Source organism: Megalobrama amblycephala, linkage group LG21, assembly GCF_018812025.1.
Source record: "Megalobrama amblycephala isolate DHTTF-2021 linkage group LG21, ASM1881202v1, whole genome shotgun sequence".
Taxonomy (NCBI): Eukaryota; Metazoa; Chordata; class Actinopteri; order Cypriniformes; family Xenocyprididae; genus Megalobrama; species Megalobrama amblycephala.
The window spans coordinates 28,422,596-28,436,954 of NC_063064.1; the positions used below are offsets into that span (position 1 = coordinate 28,422,596).

General features: G+C 34.7%; 2 protein-coding genes across 15 annotated transcripts in view; one reads left to right on the forward strand and one right to left on the reverse strand.

The window, feature by feature from the left end:
• cdk18 (cyclin dependent kinase 18) overlaps positions 1 to 12,636 on the forward strand; it is a 77,989-nt gene extending 65,353 nt beyond the window's left edge. For all 7 annotated transcript variants that reach the window (XM_048172698.1, XM_048172695.1, XM_048172699.1 and 4 more), the window contains 6 exons: positions 663 to 760; positions 2,521 to 2,626; positions 2,822 to 2,864; positions 10,470 to 10,560; positions 10,716 to 10,793; positions 10,932 to 12,636. In XM_048172698.1, the coding sequence (XP_048028655.1) occupies positions 663 to 760; positions 2,521 to 2,626; positions 2,822 to 2,864; positions 10,470 to 10,560; positions 10,716 to 10,793; positions 10,932 to 10,966 (451 nt within the window). In that variant the 3' untranslated portion in view covers positions 10,967 to 12,636. The remainder of the gene's footprint in view (positions 1 to 662; positions 761 to 2,520; positions 2,627 to 2,821; positions 2,865 to 10,469; positions 10,561 to 10,715; positions 10,794 to 10,931) is intronic.
• elk4 (ETS transcription factor ELK4) overlaps positions 1 to 14,359 on the reverse strand; it is a 163,362-nt gene that overhangs the window by 111,402 nt on the left and 37,601 nt on the right. For 5 of the 8 annotated variants that reach the window (XM_048172687.1, XM_048172688.1, XM_048172685.1 and 2 more), the window contains 2 exons: positions 10,890 to 10,962; positions 3,110 to 3,196 (listed from right to left, as the gene is read on the reverse strand). In XM_048172687.1, the coding sequence (XP_048028644.1) occupies positions 3,110 to 3,196; positions 10,890 to 10,962 (160 nt within the window). The remainder of the gene's footprint in view (positions 1 to 3,109; positions 3,197 to 10,889; positions 10,963 to 14,359) is intronic. The other 3 variants (XM_048172691.1, XM_048172692.1, XM_048172690.1) reach the window with 1 other exon arrangement.

Here is a 14,359-nt window from a genome sequence, read left to right on the forward strand (position 1 = left end):
TCAAACACATTCAATTTCAGTCTATTTTATTTATCATCTCATGTCAAAAGAACTAAATGAATGGGTTCACATAACCTTTTGTTTTGGGGGGGGGGGGGGGGGGAGAAATCTCATTTATTAAGTTGATGAAATAATACATCAAACTACCTTTTGATCATGCCAAAGAGCTCTTGACTGTTGCTCAGTCCTCCAGAAGAAACATTAAGTTAGAAAATTGAATTCTGTCTTTCCTGACACAACCTTTTAACGTCACATACGCACTCTGACACACACTCCTCGGGCAACCTTGGATAGCTGACACGGACTCGGACATAAATGCTTTTTTAAAGCTAATCCGTCCTGTTCGATAAAAATACCGTGTTGTTTAATCCTCAGGATTAGTCCAGTGGGCTAATCAATCCGAGCGTGACAGCAGCCACATGTGTCTTTCCCGTATCTCCACCTCACAGCTTTCCCGAGACAACCCTCCAGTCAAGCAGACGTCAAACTGTGATAGGACAATATTCTCAGAGACGCCGTATCTAAAACATCTGTGACAGTCCTGATCCGATATATTCAAATGATGTCTGCGGGGTTCATTTAAAAGAATAACAGCACTGAAATTAAAAGAGATTTTATGATCACAACACACAGTAAAATGATGGATGTCTCTGTACGACTAGGGGCGTGGGCTGTATCCTGTACGAAATGGCGACGGGGCGTCCCATGTTTCCCGGATCGACTGTCAAAGAGGAACTACACCTGATATTTCGGCTCATGGGTAAGAGAGACATTTCATGTCATTTTAATTATGTATAGATTAAATTACACTGCTATATGGAAACATTTTGGTCTTTAAAAACCAAAAGGTTATGGCACTTAAAGGATTAGTTCACTTTCAAATTAAAATTTCCTGATATTTTACTCATGTCATCAAAGATGTTCATGTCTTTCTTTCTTCAGTTGAAAAGAAATGAAGGTTTTTGAGGAAAACATTCCAGGATTTTTCTCCATATAGTGGACTTCACCGGGGTTCAACGGGTTGAAGGTTTCAATGCAGCTTCAAAGAGCTCTACACGATCCCAGACGAGGAATAAGGGTCTTATCTAGTGAAACAATGGGTCATTTTCTGAAAAAATTAAAACATTTTCACCCTACCGCGGTACTTCCGCCTACATCACACGTGACCTTTTCAACGTGATTACGTAATGCGTGGTCATCACAGAGCTAGTGCAAGATGAGCATTTGTGGTTAAAAATTATATAAATTATTTTTTTTAGAAAATGACCGATCATTTCTCTAGATAAGACCCTTATTCCTCGTCTGGGATCCCATAGAGCCCTTTGAAGCTGCACTGAAACTGCAATTTGGACCTTCAACCCATTGGTCCCTGTTGAAGTCCACTATATGGAGAAAAATCCTGCAATGTTTTCCTCAAAAACCTTCATTTCTTTTCAACTGGAGAAAGAAAGACATGAGGGGTGAGTAAAATATAAGGACATTTTAATTCTGAAGCATAAAAATATAGTCATATCTAGAGACTAGAATATCATATACACTGGAAGGTAGCCTTTTTTGACATCACAGCAAGCACATAGCAACACCCTAGCAACAGGCCAAAAAACTACAGTGAATAATTAAAAAAATAAAATTTGAACAGTTGTGTACTTAATTAACATTAGATGAGTTTTCAATAATTTAAATACTAATTTAGCCTGCCAGGCAAAGGTTTTTGTACAGCAAAAAAAAACTGGTATTTGGTGCTCATTGCACAGAATTTGGTTTCATGTAAATCACCAAAAAGTACATTTGTATCTTTAAGTAATTTTCACAAAAAAAAAACTTTACCTACTACGCTCTAAAAAATGCTGCGTTAAAAACAACCCAAGTTGGGTTAAATATGACCCAGCGGTTTTCTTTAACTCAACTATTGTTTAAAAATTACTATATTGGTCGCTTAAAAAGAACCCAAAATAGGTTGGAAATTAAAAAAATCAGACAATTATAAGAGGTAACAGTAATAAGCAAAAGGTGAACATTTATTAATATGCAATTAAATGTGTATTATTTAATTATTATTTATTAAACATATTAATACATGTTAATTTCCGACCTATTTTGGGTTCATTTTAACCAAGCAACACAGTAATTTTTAAACAATAGCGGAGTTAAATAAAACTATCCAGCAGCTTTGCCAAACATTTAACCCAACCACTGGGTTTGTCCATTTTTAACCCAGCATTTTTTTAGTGTGTACTAAGTGACTTCCTGGCAAGCTTTGTCAGATTCAGCAATTTACATGTTAGCACTCGTTCCAGCAACCTTGTAAACATGACATCTTGTACACTTTGATTCCAGCCAACCAGATCATAGCTTGCCAGAGGATCAAAATATCTCCAATTTGTTTATGCAGTATGCATGAGGCGGTCAGTGAACAGACTGCGGGTGGTCTATAGGTGCTTGTCTGCAGCTGAATGGAGGTCTAATTATCTCACTGTAGGACACATACTAAAAAAACTTCAACTTGTTTTCCATAACCAGGCACCCCAACTGAGGAAACCTGGCCTGGAATCACAGCTAATGAGGAATTCAAATCCTACCTGTTTCCTCAGTACCGAGCACAAGCGCTCATTAATCATGTGCCCAGGTACCACAGAAACACAGCAGAATGACTTCAATGCAACAGGACTAGCTTTTTTGGCTCCTTTAAATGAAATGTGCAAACAAAAACACACCTGTATCTATCTATAAACAACAATAGAGGATTTTTGGAGACTTTGCATGCTATGAATTATAGCTGGTGAATATTGTAATATACAAGCTTTTTTTTCCTTCATTCAAGGCTTGACACAGAGGGGATAGACTTTCTTTCGGCTCTATTGATGGTGAGTGAATTAATCTGAAACATAAAGTGGCTTATTCTAATTTGAGCTACTGTAAAAAACATGCTTTATGCAAGTATGCAAACACAAATGTGAAGGCTTGGCCCATGCGTCGCAAGAAGTGCGTGGCTTCAAGCATACTCTGTACTGAATAGAGTTACTACTAAATGTTTGTGCAATAAACCAAATAGGATACTATTCAGGTGACTAACATCAAAAGCTATCTTGCATATCATTTATGTACTTACATAGAGTATATCTCCACTGAAAACACAGATTTTGTGTGTGTACACGTCTTTCCTTTTCTTGGAATGTTGAGGAGGAGCCAATAAAATCTAAGAGACAAAAGATTTACGCAATGAAGATTTGCCAGTCTACGTCAGATGTCAGAAACAACAGCCTTGCAGGGATACACTGAAAGTAGTCTAAAACCGCACAGATACCTATGGAAACTTATTTCTGCCACTATATAAAAAAATAAAAAAGGTAATTGCGACTTTTTATCCCACAATTCTGACTTTTTTTCTCAGAATTGTGAGTTTGCATCTCACAATTCTGACGAAAGATGATATATAGCGTCATGGCAGTATTGTTGGCATCACAGCACAGATAAAACAAGAATATTACTGCCTATTTTGACAAAAATGTGTAAGGAAATCACTACCGACACATCTGATTAATTTACTGTTAAAACACTGCTGTCCGAGAATCATGATTATTAACAGATGATAACAAAGCTGGGCATACAACTTTAAATACAAGTGTCATGCTGATAAATGCCAATCTCTGAAAAGCACCCAACAACACCATTACAGCCACATGAATTTACGTCACTTCAACACTTAATTTACGACATCTCAATCGAGAAACACTAACATTTTAAGCCTGAAAAATAAATGTGACCATTCTGATAACAAAACAACTGTGCATAAATATCGTGGAATTGTTATTAATAATAACAACAATAACAGAAATAATAATATTTTGGTAACACTTTACAATAAGGTCTCATTTGTTACTGTATTAACTGACATGAACTAACAATGAGCAATACAGTTGTTCATTGTTTGTTCATGTCAGTTCAGAGTGCATTAACTAATGTTAACAAATACAACTTTTGATTTTAAAAGGGTTAGTTCACACAAAAATGAAATTTCTGTCATTAATTATTTACCCTCAGGTCGTTTCAAACCCGTAAGACTTTCGTTCATCTTTGGAAACATAATATTTTTGATAAAATCCAAGAGTTTTTTTTTTATCCTCAATAGAAAGCAACGAAATTACCAAAAAGATAAACTACTTTAAACTACTAATCAATTAAAATACTATTGTTATTACTATTAATAAATATATATATATAATAAATATATACATATATATGCACAGTTGTTTTGCAATCAGAATAATTTAAAATTAAAATTTTTAACAGCAAAAATTCCAAGTATTCAAATAGTCCAATCATAATGTATCGTCAAAACTGAGAAATAAAATAATTTAAAAAATCAGGTAAAGTAAATAAAATAAAAAAAAGAACTAAAATTATATGTACTAATCATTTAAAATCAATCCATCATAATTAGTTTAAAATTATAATTAATTTTTCGGCGCCGATAGCCTTGTGGGCAGCACGCCAACATATAACCTTTCCCGATCCCGTGTCCCTCTCTCTCTCACCTCGCTTCCTGTCTACTTACTGTCCTATCATAATAAAGGCAAAAACAGCAAAAAATAAATCTTTAAAAACACACATACCAGTGCTTCCCACACATAGACTTTACTTGGACGGGCCGCCCATGTATAATAACGGCCGCCCAAGTATATTTGGAGACACATTGTTGCTTTTATTATTTTTATCCTCTTATACTTTTATATCCGCGCAAAATAATGAAACCACCCGCTAACATTCAAACGGGCGCTGCATTCTGCAAAGTCACAAGGGGGCGCTGTTGCGCATTCTACAAGCTTGCGCAAGAGAGCTTCAGACTGCTTCAAAGTGATTCTCAATCAATGAAAAGCGCAGATTTATGCCAAGCGATTGCTAATGAACTCAAGTTGATGAATTATTACAATGTCTACCTTATAGCCGTTATATAAAATGTTTTAGACGATTGTAAGAATCTGAAGGATCAGCCTGCAATAGTACAGACATTTCAAAATAAGAGTACCTGTGTATTTCGGGCTTGTTTATAAATCAATTGTGAGTGAGAAGTTTTTTCTTTTTCTTTTGGGCATTATTGGTATTTTAGTTACACTATAAATTGTATTTAATTTGATTTCCATTTAATTCACAGGAAATTATTGTAGTCTCCCCCACAGAAAGAAAAGACTAAGAACATTATTTGACGCATATATTATTCATTTTATAAATTTTACTAGTAAAATCTGTGTCCCATTCACTGAGAAACTATATGACAGCAAGGAGAACATAGGAAAATGTGAACTATTTAAATGCTGCAATTTTGCATAATTTACAATGCATAATAATGCACAATATTAGTATGTAATTAAATGTAATATTAAATTAATTTCGATAAATAAAAATACTGTTATAAAAAAAAAAAAAAAAAAAATCACACATTGTTTGTTTTTCACATGTAGTAGACCATTTTTGTGCCGTGGGTAATAGGATTTTTCGCCTGGCTACCACCGCAAGTATATTTCAAACCTGTGGGAAGCACTGCATATACATATATACATATTTATTATTATTATTAGTATTATTAATTTAAAATCTGAATCAGACAAAAAAAATACTGGTTAACCTCTAGCATGAAAACAGACTTTTATGAGTGAGATTTCTAACAAGCACATGTGCAGAGGCCAGTGAGGTGCTGTTTAATGCCATGGACCTGCAACTGTCTTCAGCTCCCACAAATCCCCGGGTGAAAAAAAAAGGCCCTTGTTAAGAGTTTCGCTGCTGAGATGGAGTGAGCTCAGAAGCTAATTATGGTGTCAACTTCCCCTCTCTGCCTGCTCTCCTCCAGGTCCAATTAGTTTGATACAGGCAGGGGTGTCAGGCGCAGCGCATTATAGCGTTATCAAAACACAGGTAAACAAACGCAGGCTGACACCTCGTCTCTTCACTCAGGTACAGGCAAGAGTAAGGACCTTTCAGAGGAATACTGTTCAAGATTATGTAGGGGGAACGACTGAACAAAGAGGGGTGTGACAGGCTAAAGACTCTTTCAGAGACTCAATGCTGATCACAGTGTTTTGGCTGGAGTATACATTGCATGGAGTAATGCATATTGGTTACCTATAGCTATTAATTTGGGGGGAAAAAAAGCAGAAAATGAATCTGAAAGATGTTCTTTTGGGAAAAAGCAACTAAAGCAACTAAATATATCTTTATATTAGGGCTGTCGATTTAACGTGTTAATTTAATTAGTTATGGGGGAAAATAATGCGTTAAAATTAACAATGCATTTAACAGACATACGTAGTTCATCTTACATTTCATAAAGTTGACTGGTGACGAACATGAAGAAGGGCAACAGCTCACTGCAATGCAGTTAGAATACGCTTAAAATTCACGATCTCAGGGCAAAAATGCCCCTGTATGAGTTTTTGTCTCATATTTATATCATAATATTATGGAAGCTTGTTTCCGCCACTAAATAAAAAAAATAAAATAAAAAAAAAAAGGTAATTGTGACTTCTCACAATTCAGACTTTTTTTTTCTTATAATTGCGAGATTTAAATTCGCATTTGCGAGTTATAAAGTCAGAATTGCAAGATATAAAGTTGCAATTCTGACTTCTGACTTTTTTTCTTGCAATTGTGAGTTATGTAATTCTGACTTTGTCTCACAATTCTGACTTTTTTTCTCAGAACGGCATGATATAAACTTGCAATTACATCTTTTAAAGTCAGCATTTTGAGATATAAGCTCGCAGTTCTGACATTTTTACTTTATAACATGCAATTGTGAGTTATAAAGTCAGAATTGTGAGATATAAACTAGAAGTTCTGAGAAAAAACAATCTATTTCCCCTCAAAATTGGACATTATAACACGCAATTGCGAGTTTATATCTCGCAATTCTGAGACAAAAAGTCAGAATTGTGAGATAAAAAGTTGCAATTACCTTTTTTTATTTTTTATTTCATGGCAGAAACAAGTTTCCATATAATATAGTTGTAGTTTATGTGTAATAAATTCTAATTATAATGTTTTTTGTTTGTTTGTTTTTTTCTAAACCTACTTTTTGTATTACTTTGTGATGCTTTTCTCATTTAACACAATAATGACTTTAAATTTTCTTTTGGGGGTAATTTCCCAGGCAAATTTGATGTGAGATTAATTTGCGATTAATTCATCGCCACGTTGTGTAATTAAAGGGTTAGTTCACCCAAAAATGAAAATGATGTCATTAATGACTCACCCTCATGTCGTTCCAAACCTGTAAGACCTCCGTTCATCTTCGGAACACAGTTTAAGATATTTTAGATTTAGTCCGAGAGCTTTCTGTCCCTCCATTGAAAATTTATGTACGGTAGACTGTCCATGTCCAGAAAGGTAATAAAAACATCATCAAAGTAGTCCATGTGACATCAGTGGGTCAGTTAGAATTTGTTGAAGCATCGAAAATACATTTTGGTCCAAAAATAACAAAAACTACGACTTTATTCAGCATTGCCTTCTCTTCCGGAAATCTTTTCCATTGAATTGATTCCATTGAATTGATCCATTGAATTGATTCCATTGAATTGATTCCATTGAATTGATTCCATTGAATTGATTCCATTGAATCCTTTCATCTGTCGGCGTTGGTAATGCACTTTTACATCGCCGTGGTTGTTTTTGGCGATTAGGACATCCGCGACATTTTGAAGCATCGAAAAAACATTTTTGTCCAAAAATAACAAAAACTACGACTTTATTCAGCATTGTCTTCTCTTCCGGGTCTGTTGTCAATCCTCGTTCACAACTCTGCTTCTTCTTCTTCTTTCCTGTTTTACGGCGGTTGGCATCCAGCTTATTGGTGCATTACCGCCCCCTTCTGCTCCCGAGTGTGGTTCACGAAGACGTTGAGACGCTGCTGACGTGTTATCCGGTGCGCGCGAGCTTCGTTTACAGTCTGAGGGAGACACACGCTGTACAGTATTCAAGCTATTCTACATTGTTTGTATTTTGGTATTGCTATATTTTTTTAAATGGTGCGTAAATGTGCATGTCGCGGATGTCCTAATTGCCAAAAACAACCACGGCGACGTAAAAGTGCATTACCAATGCCGACAGATGAAAGGATTCAATGGAATCAATTCAATGGGAAGGATTCCGGAAGAGAATACAATGCTGAATAAAGTCGTAGTTTTTGTTATTTTTGGACCAAAATGTATTTTCAATGCTTCAAAAAATTCTAACTAACCCACTGATGTCACATGGACTACTTTGATGATGTTTTTATTACCTTTTTGGACATGGACAGTTTACCGTACATACACTTTCAATGGAGGGACAGAAAGCTCTCGGACTAAATCTAAAATATCTTAAACTGTGTTCTGAAGATGAACGGAGGTCTTACGGGTTTGGAACGACATGAGGGTGAGTCATTAATGACAGAATTTTCATTTTTGGGTGAACTAACCCTTTAATTAGATAAAAAAATGTAATCACTTGACAGACCTAGATTATACACATCTAAAAAAAGTTGTATTTTAGGGTTTGGAATAAGATTCATCTACCCTGTTGAAAAAACATATTAAGTGTGTTTGCTGGTCCTGGTCAGACAGACAGTCTTTTTGCTGGTTTTAGAGGGGTTTTGGCCACTTTTTAGCTAGTCAGGCAGGAAAGCCAGCATAAAGCAGCTAAAAATATTATAATTAGCTTAATTTACGAACATTAAAAGTCAATATACTGTAAAGTCTCCAGTATGACAGCTAGGTAATTGTGTTTACAAATGTGCCTAATAATGTCCTAAAAGGACATTTTGCAAGCGTAAAACAGAAGTAGGGTTAGTCTGTAATAGGTATGATTAGTTTAATTTAACAACAATGGACTTAATGGGAGGTCCTCACAAGCAGGTTTAGATTGTGTTCATTTGTATTTCAGTAGAATATGCTGTATTTGTATAAACGTGAATGCGTTTCTCTCTTTCTCTGTGCGTTCTGATGGCACACGCAGCTTGAGTGCGCACTGACCTGTCATTATGATGAAAGACCACAGAGCGCGCGATTCGTTAATGGTGACAGCGGCCTTAATGAGTCCGAACCGTGCACCTGTTTCTCATCAAACCCCGCTGACTGATCGCACTGTCAGCCTCACACAAAGCGCTCTGAACGCTCTGCTCACTTTAAACAATGCCAAACTTCGCTGGAGACAATTTTATAACTTTGTGTTGGATGACAGTCGGATGATGGGTGCTTCATTATTTAAAACTACTTTATAGCTCAGGGATCAACAAGTCAGGGGAGCTGTGCTCAGATCAAGTCATTAGTGAAGAGCGCGCATGACAGAAAAGATCAGAGGAAGTGTAACTTGTGCTCTAGCGCACGAAACAGTGAAAGAACCACTATGCATGTTCAAAATTCAAGTTCTGTGATTTTTTTTGCGCATCTACTGCACAAGTCTGTTAATTTTTCAAAAATTAAATTGAAAAATTTAGAATATACTATAAAATGTATAGTACTATATTTATGTATCAAATGTATATATTCTAATAACACACATATACATACATATATTAAATAATCATGATATATTGTTAATTATAAAATAAAATATGAAATTATTATTATATTAATAAACATTCAATTTATGCATTTATGTTATATATTAATATAATTTTATTTATAACATATATAATAAAGATAATATAATATATGGCTTATTATGCTCATTATAGATCGACATGTTATGTATATACATACATATATATACACACACACATATATATATATATATTAATTAAAAAGTAATATATGGTTAATTATGATCACTATAAATTTAAATATTATAAACTGCTATCTGCTATATTAATAAACATATTCAACTTATGTATTTGTTATATTTTTATTTTTAATTTATAATATATATATATATATATATATATATATATATATATATATATATATAAGATTAAAAAAAACATCAATATATAGCTAATTATGATCACTACAGATCGACATTCACGAATGTCGTTATGAAACATTAAGAAATGTGTGTGTGTGGGTATCTATCTATCTATCTATCTATCTATCTATCTATCTATCTATCTATCTATCTATCTATCTATCTATCTATCTATCTATCTATATATATATATATATATATATATATATATATATATATATATATATATATATATATATATATATATATATATACACACACACACTATTTATATAAATTATTAATAAAAATAATATAAATACATAAATATATAAACTGAATATATGTTTATTAATATAACATTTTAAAGTATTTCAATTTATAATGACCATAATAAACCATATTTTATATTATATATACACAATTTTGGGGGGGGAATTTTGGGCCATTTTAACCTCAATATTTAGCTAGGTCAGAAGCATACATACTCAGCACAAAGATACAATATTCCAATTAAAAACCCTCCCCCTATTTTTGGTTTTGTTCCCATTCAGTACGACACCAAGTGTAGGATTTCAGCCGAGTTATCTCTGACACACTCTTACTTCCAGACTCTGGGCGAGAACATCCACTCCATACCTGACAGTGAGTTCATCCCAATATTTACATCACTTCTAGAGAGTCTGCTTATATAACATCATCTGAGCAAGAGCCTTATAATCTGTCTTTTACCTTGGCAAAACAACAAACAACAATACATTGGCTTTGATCATCACCTGCTTGTCTTCCACCCTCTCTAGCCTCATCTGTGTTTTCACTGAGGGAGATCCAGCTACAGAAAGATCCGGGACACAGGAGTTCAGTATTCCAGCCTCCGGGTATTCAATACCATTATTTTGACATCACTATTTGCAGAGCACATTAATCCCATCTGTAAACCTGTACGATTTAATCGTGTGATAATATATGCTTACCTGCAAAACTTTCTAACAATGGGTCATTTTCTCCAAATCCAGGTCGAGGCAAGAACCGCAGACAAAGCATATTCTGAGGAAAAGAATCAAAGTGGTGCATGAAGAGATCAGCAGAACAAAATCATTATGAAGGAAAAAGCATCCAAAACATGCATGCATGCATCCATTCATATACACACCAATTCATTACAGTCTGGACTTCAGAAAACAGACTGAATTGATGTATAACATTAGCTGGTTAAAAGTGCAACCAAAACTCAATCAAATCTCAGTCTCTTTCAAACCTAAAAACCATGCTGATCTTGAAGCTCGGAGCTAGAATGCTCTATGTTAAGGCATTTAAAGTGTGTCTAGACTCTTCTCTGTCTGGAGATGTAGATCTGAACACCTGAAAGTACTACTAGATTTAGAATTTTTATTAGTGTGTGTTACACATGGTAGATTCATATCCAACTTTTCCCATTGAGTGAAATTTTCTTCATTTCAGTTTGAGGTTTGACTTGTTTTGCCATACGTGTTTGATGAGTCACGGCACATATTACGGTTTATTTCGCAAACATTCATTGAATATTATAATATTAAGTGTTGATTTTGAAGCATTAAACATGCAAACTGTCATAAATATTTGAGCCATTGAATAGAGAAATTACTTGAATTATATCATGATACCATTGAACTTCAGCTATTAAATGCGCTGTAAGCGATTTCACAAGCAAAATAAAGGCCCATTCATACCAAGGATGACAATTATAACGATAAAGATATTGTTCTAAAAATCATTCTAAATATAAAAGAATAGCAGAGTCCACATCACAACTATAACGGCACAGAGAAACAATATCGTTGGAAACACTTTCAGAACGATTTTTCCAGCTGATGAACGATAAAAACACTGACAGCCAATCAGAATCCTTCCTGTTTTAAAGAACACGAGCATTTTAAGCGTCAGACGACAAAACTGCAGCACATAAGCACTGAAGCTGCGATGACACCTATTGTATCCATTGGCGTTCTTATTATTATTCTTTTTCTTCTTCTTCCGCTTCTTCTTCATCTGTGCCCATAGAACCGCTTGTGGGAAAATTTGGCACACTGATAGACGACAGTCCCAACATTAACTACAGCAAATTTGGCGTCTACTTTTTCGAACAGTTGCTCCAATTGTCATGAAAATCAGATTATCTTCAGACTATGTGGGCAAAAAGCTATCAAAAAATTCTCGAAAAACGCACAAACAAATTCGAAGAAGACCATGGCAAAATGGATGCGAGACTATATCTCCGCAACGCTTTGGCGTATTCAGACCAAATTTGGTACATGTCATCACAAGCATGACCTGAGGCTACATGCTGCATTTCGGCACAGTGCCACCAACTGGTCCAGAGATAGTAAAAATGACTATTTTTGGGCAGCATGCCGAGTCGTATGATTATGTCGGCCATTATGCATTTTGTAGCAAAATGCTGTATTTTTTTTTTTTTTTTTACGTATAAGCGTATCATTACGAAACTCGGTATGGGTCATCAGCACAATGCCCTGAAGGAGCATGAGAAGTTGAGACAGTGCCACCTAGTGGTGAAATCAAATATTCATTTGCTCATAAGTTTTGATGTAGTTGACTTACCCTGCGTTCCATTCGGAAGGGCTCATCCCTATGCCCTAATCCCTTCAAAGGGTTTACCCTTCGGAGTGAGAGCTTCGATGAAGGGTGTAGGGGTCAAAAAAACTCTTTTTTGGAACGCACTTCTGCGTCATCTTAATGAGACAATCAAGGAGGAGTAGATTGTGCAAGCTGCGCCTTTTAACATTAGTTTATATATTTATTTTTGGCTTATCGCACCATATTGTATATTGTGTCTATGTATTTGAAACATTTGAATGGACTGATAAAAGGAGCTGTAAAGTATTTTTGCTGAAGTACAATGTCGTTTTGACCATAATAATGTACTAAATCTAACTCGTATAAATATTACAGTAGTATCGAAAAATACTATACATACATTTATAGGTAAAACCGAGCTTCCTGTATCCATTCTGTGATGTCAAACAACTTCCCTGTACAAAGGATCATGGGGGCCCAAAGTGTCCATCATTTGTACCCTTCAAAATCCTTCATTTCGAAGGGCCCTTTAAAGTGGCCAGTTTTGAGCACTTCGGTTTGGAACGGCCCTTCAATATGGCGGCCATGACTGTTTTCACTCCGAAGTGCCCTTCAGAGGGCTATATATCCCATTTATTTCTCATCTCCTTAGATTCTTGAATCCTTGCAGAATCCAACGATACCTAACATGCTAGGTTTTGCTTTATGGTTAGTGCAACGTTGCAATTTAACGTCAAAGCAATGTTCACAAATATCTTCGAAACCGTTAGTCCAATCGAGATGAAACTACCACCATTGGAAATTCGGAAATGTAGGTATACATTAAAGCCCAAATGCCAAAATTTTTATAGTAAGTGACGAAAAAATGCAATCAAAGTCATGCATGGGTCATTTTTATGTACTCATACATATACATGTCTATAACTCCTAAGCGAAATTAGATATTTTCACCAAATTTGAACAAAATATTAAATTGCCACTAACTACAATAAAGTACATAAAATAAAATGCTATACTTTACTGATGATTTTACTTCTTGCTTGCTTCTTTGTGCAATATTTATCAATATAGTTATCTTTCTTGGTGTGAACGGGCCTTTAGACCTCCTGTTTCCAATTGGCTAAAAAACAGCTGTGGTACACCAAAAGAAAATCACTTACAGCATCTTTAACTAGTTACTAATTTATGAAACCATCAAAAGGTGCCTTTGCAGACCATAAGAGATGATGGGGTCCAATTTTACGCCTTTCGAAAAACCATCTACTTCAATCTTCTCAAGGATCTCACTCCTTTCAAGTAATTGCACATGCAGATATTAGTTTTGCCATTTAAGCTAATTGCTACTCCGTATTTGCACATGGCATGCAAGTGTCCTGGAATTGAATCTTAATGTTGTTCACCTTCTCCTACTGTATCTTGTAGTTTCTTTTTTTTTTTTTTTAAATGAGCGCACTATGACTCTTTATTGTAAATGGCACTGAGCACATGCTAATTTTGAAGTGGACAGAAATGAAAAGCTTGATCATTTAAACCAGGGCCACCAGGGAACAGAAATATTGACTGACAAAGAAGAAATATATAAAAAATATAATGACTTATTGAGATTTAGTTTAACATTACCGCAACAGCGGCACTAATTTATGTGTTTTGTGGTAAATGAAAATATTTTAAATACTCTATTGAAAAGAATTAATATATAAATATATGTATTTTGACAAGTGTTTTCTTTATTCTCAGTGAAAGGAAAAAAAACAATGGTATTAAATGATCTTAGATGATGTCTAAATGTTTTATAAAAGATTTAGATTTTTGTATGAAATGTGATATTAAATATTTTGTGTGATTTGTCTATTCTATTAAGATATTCTGA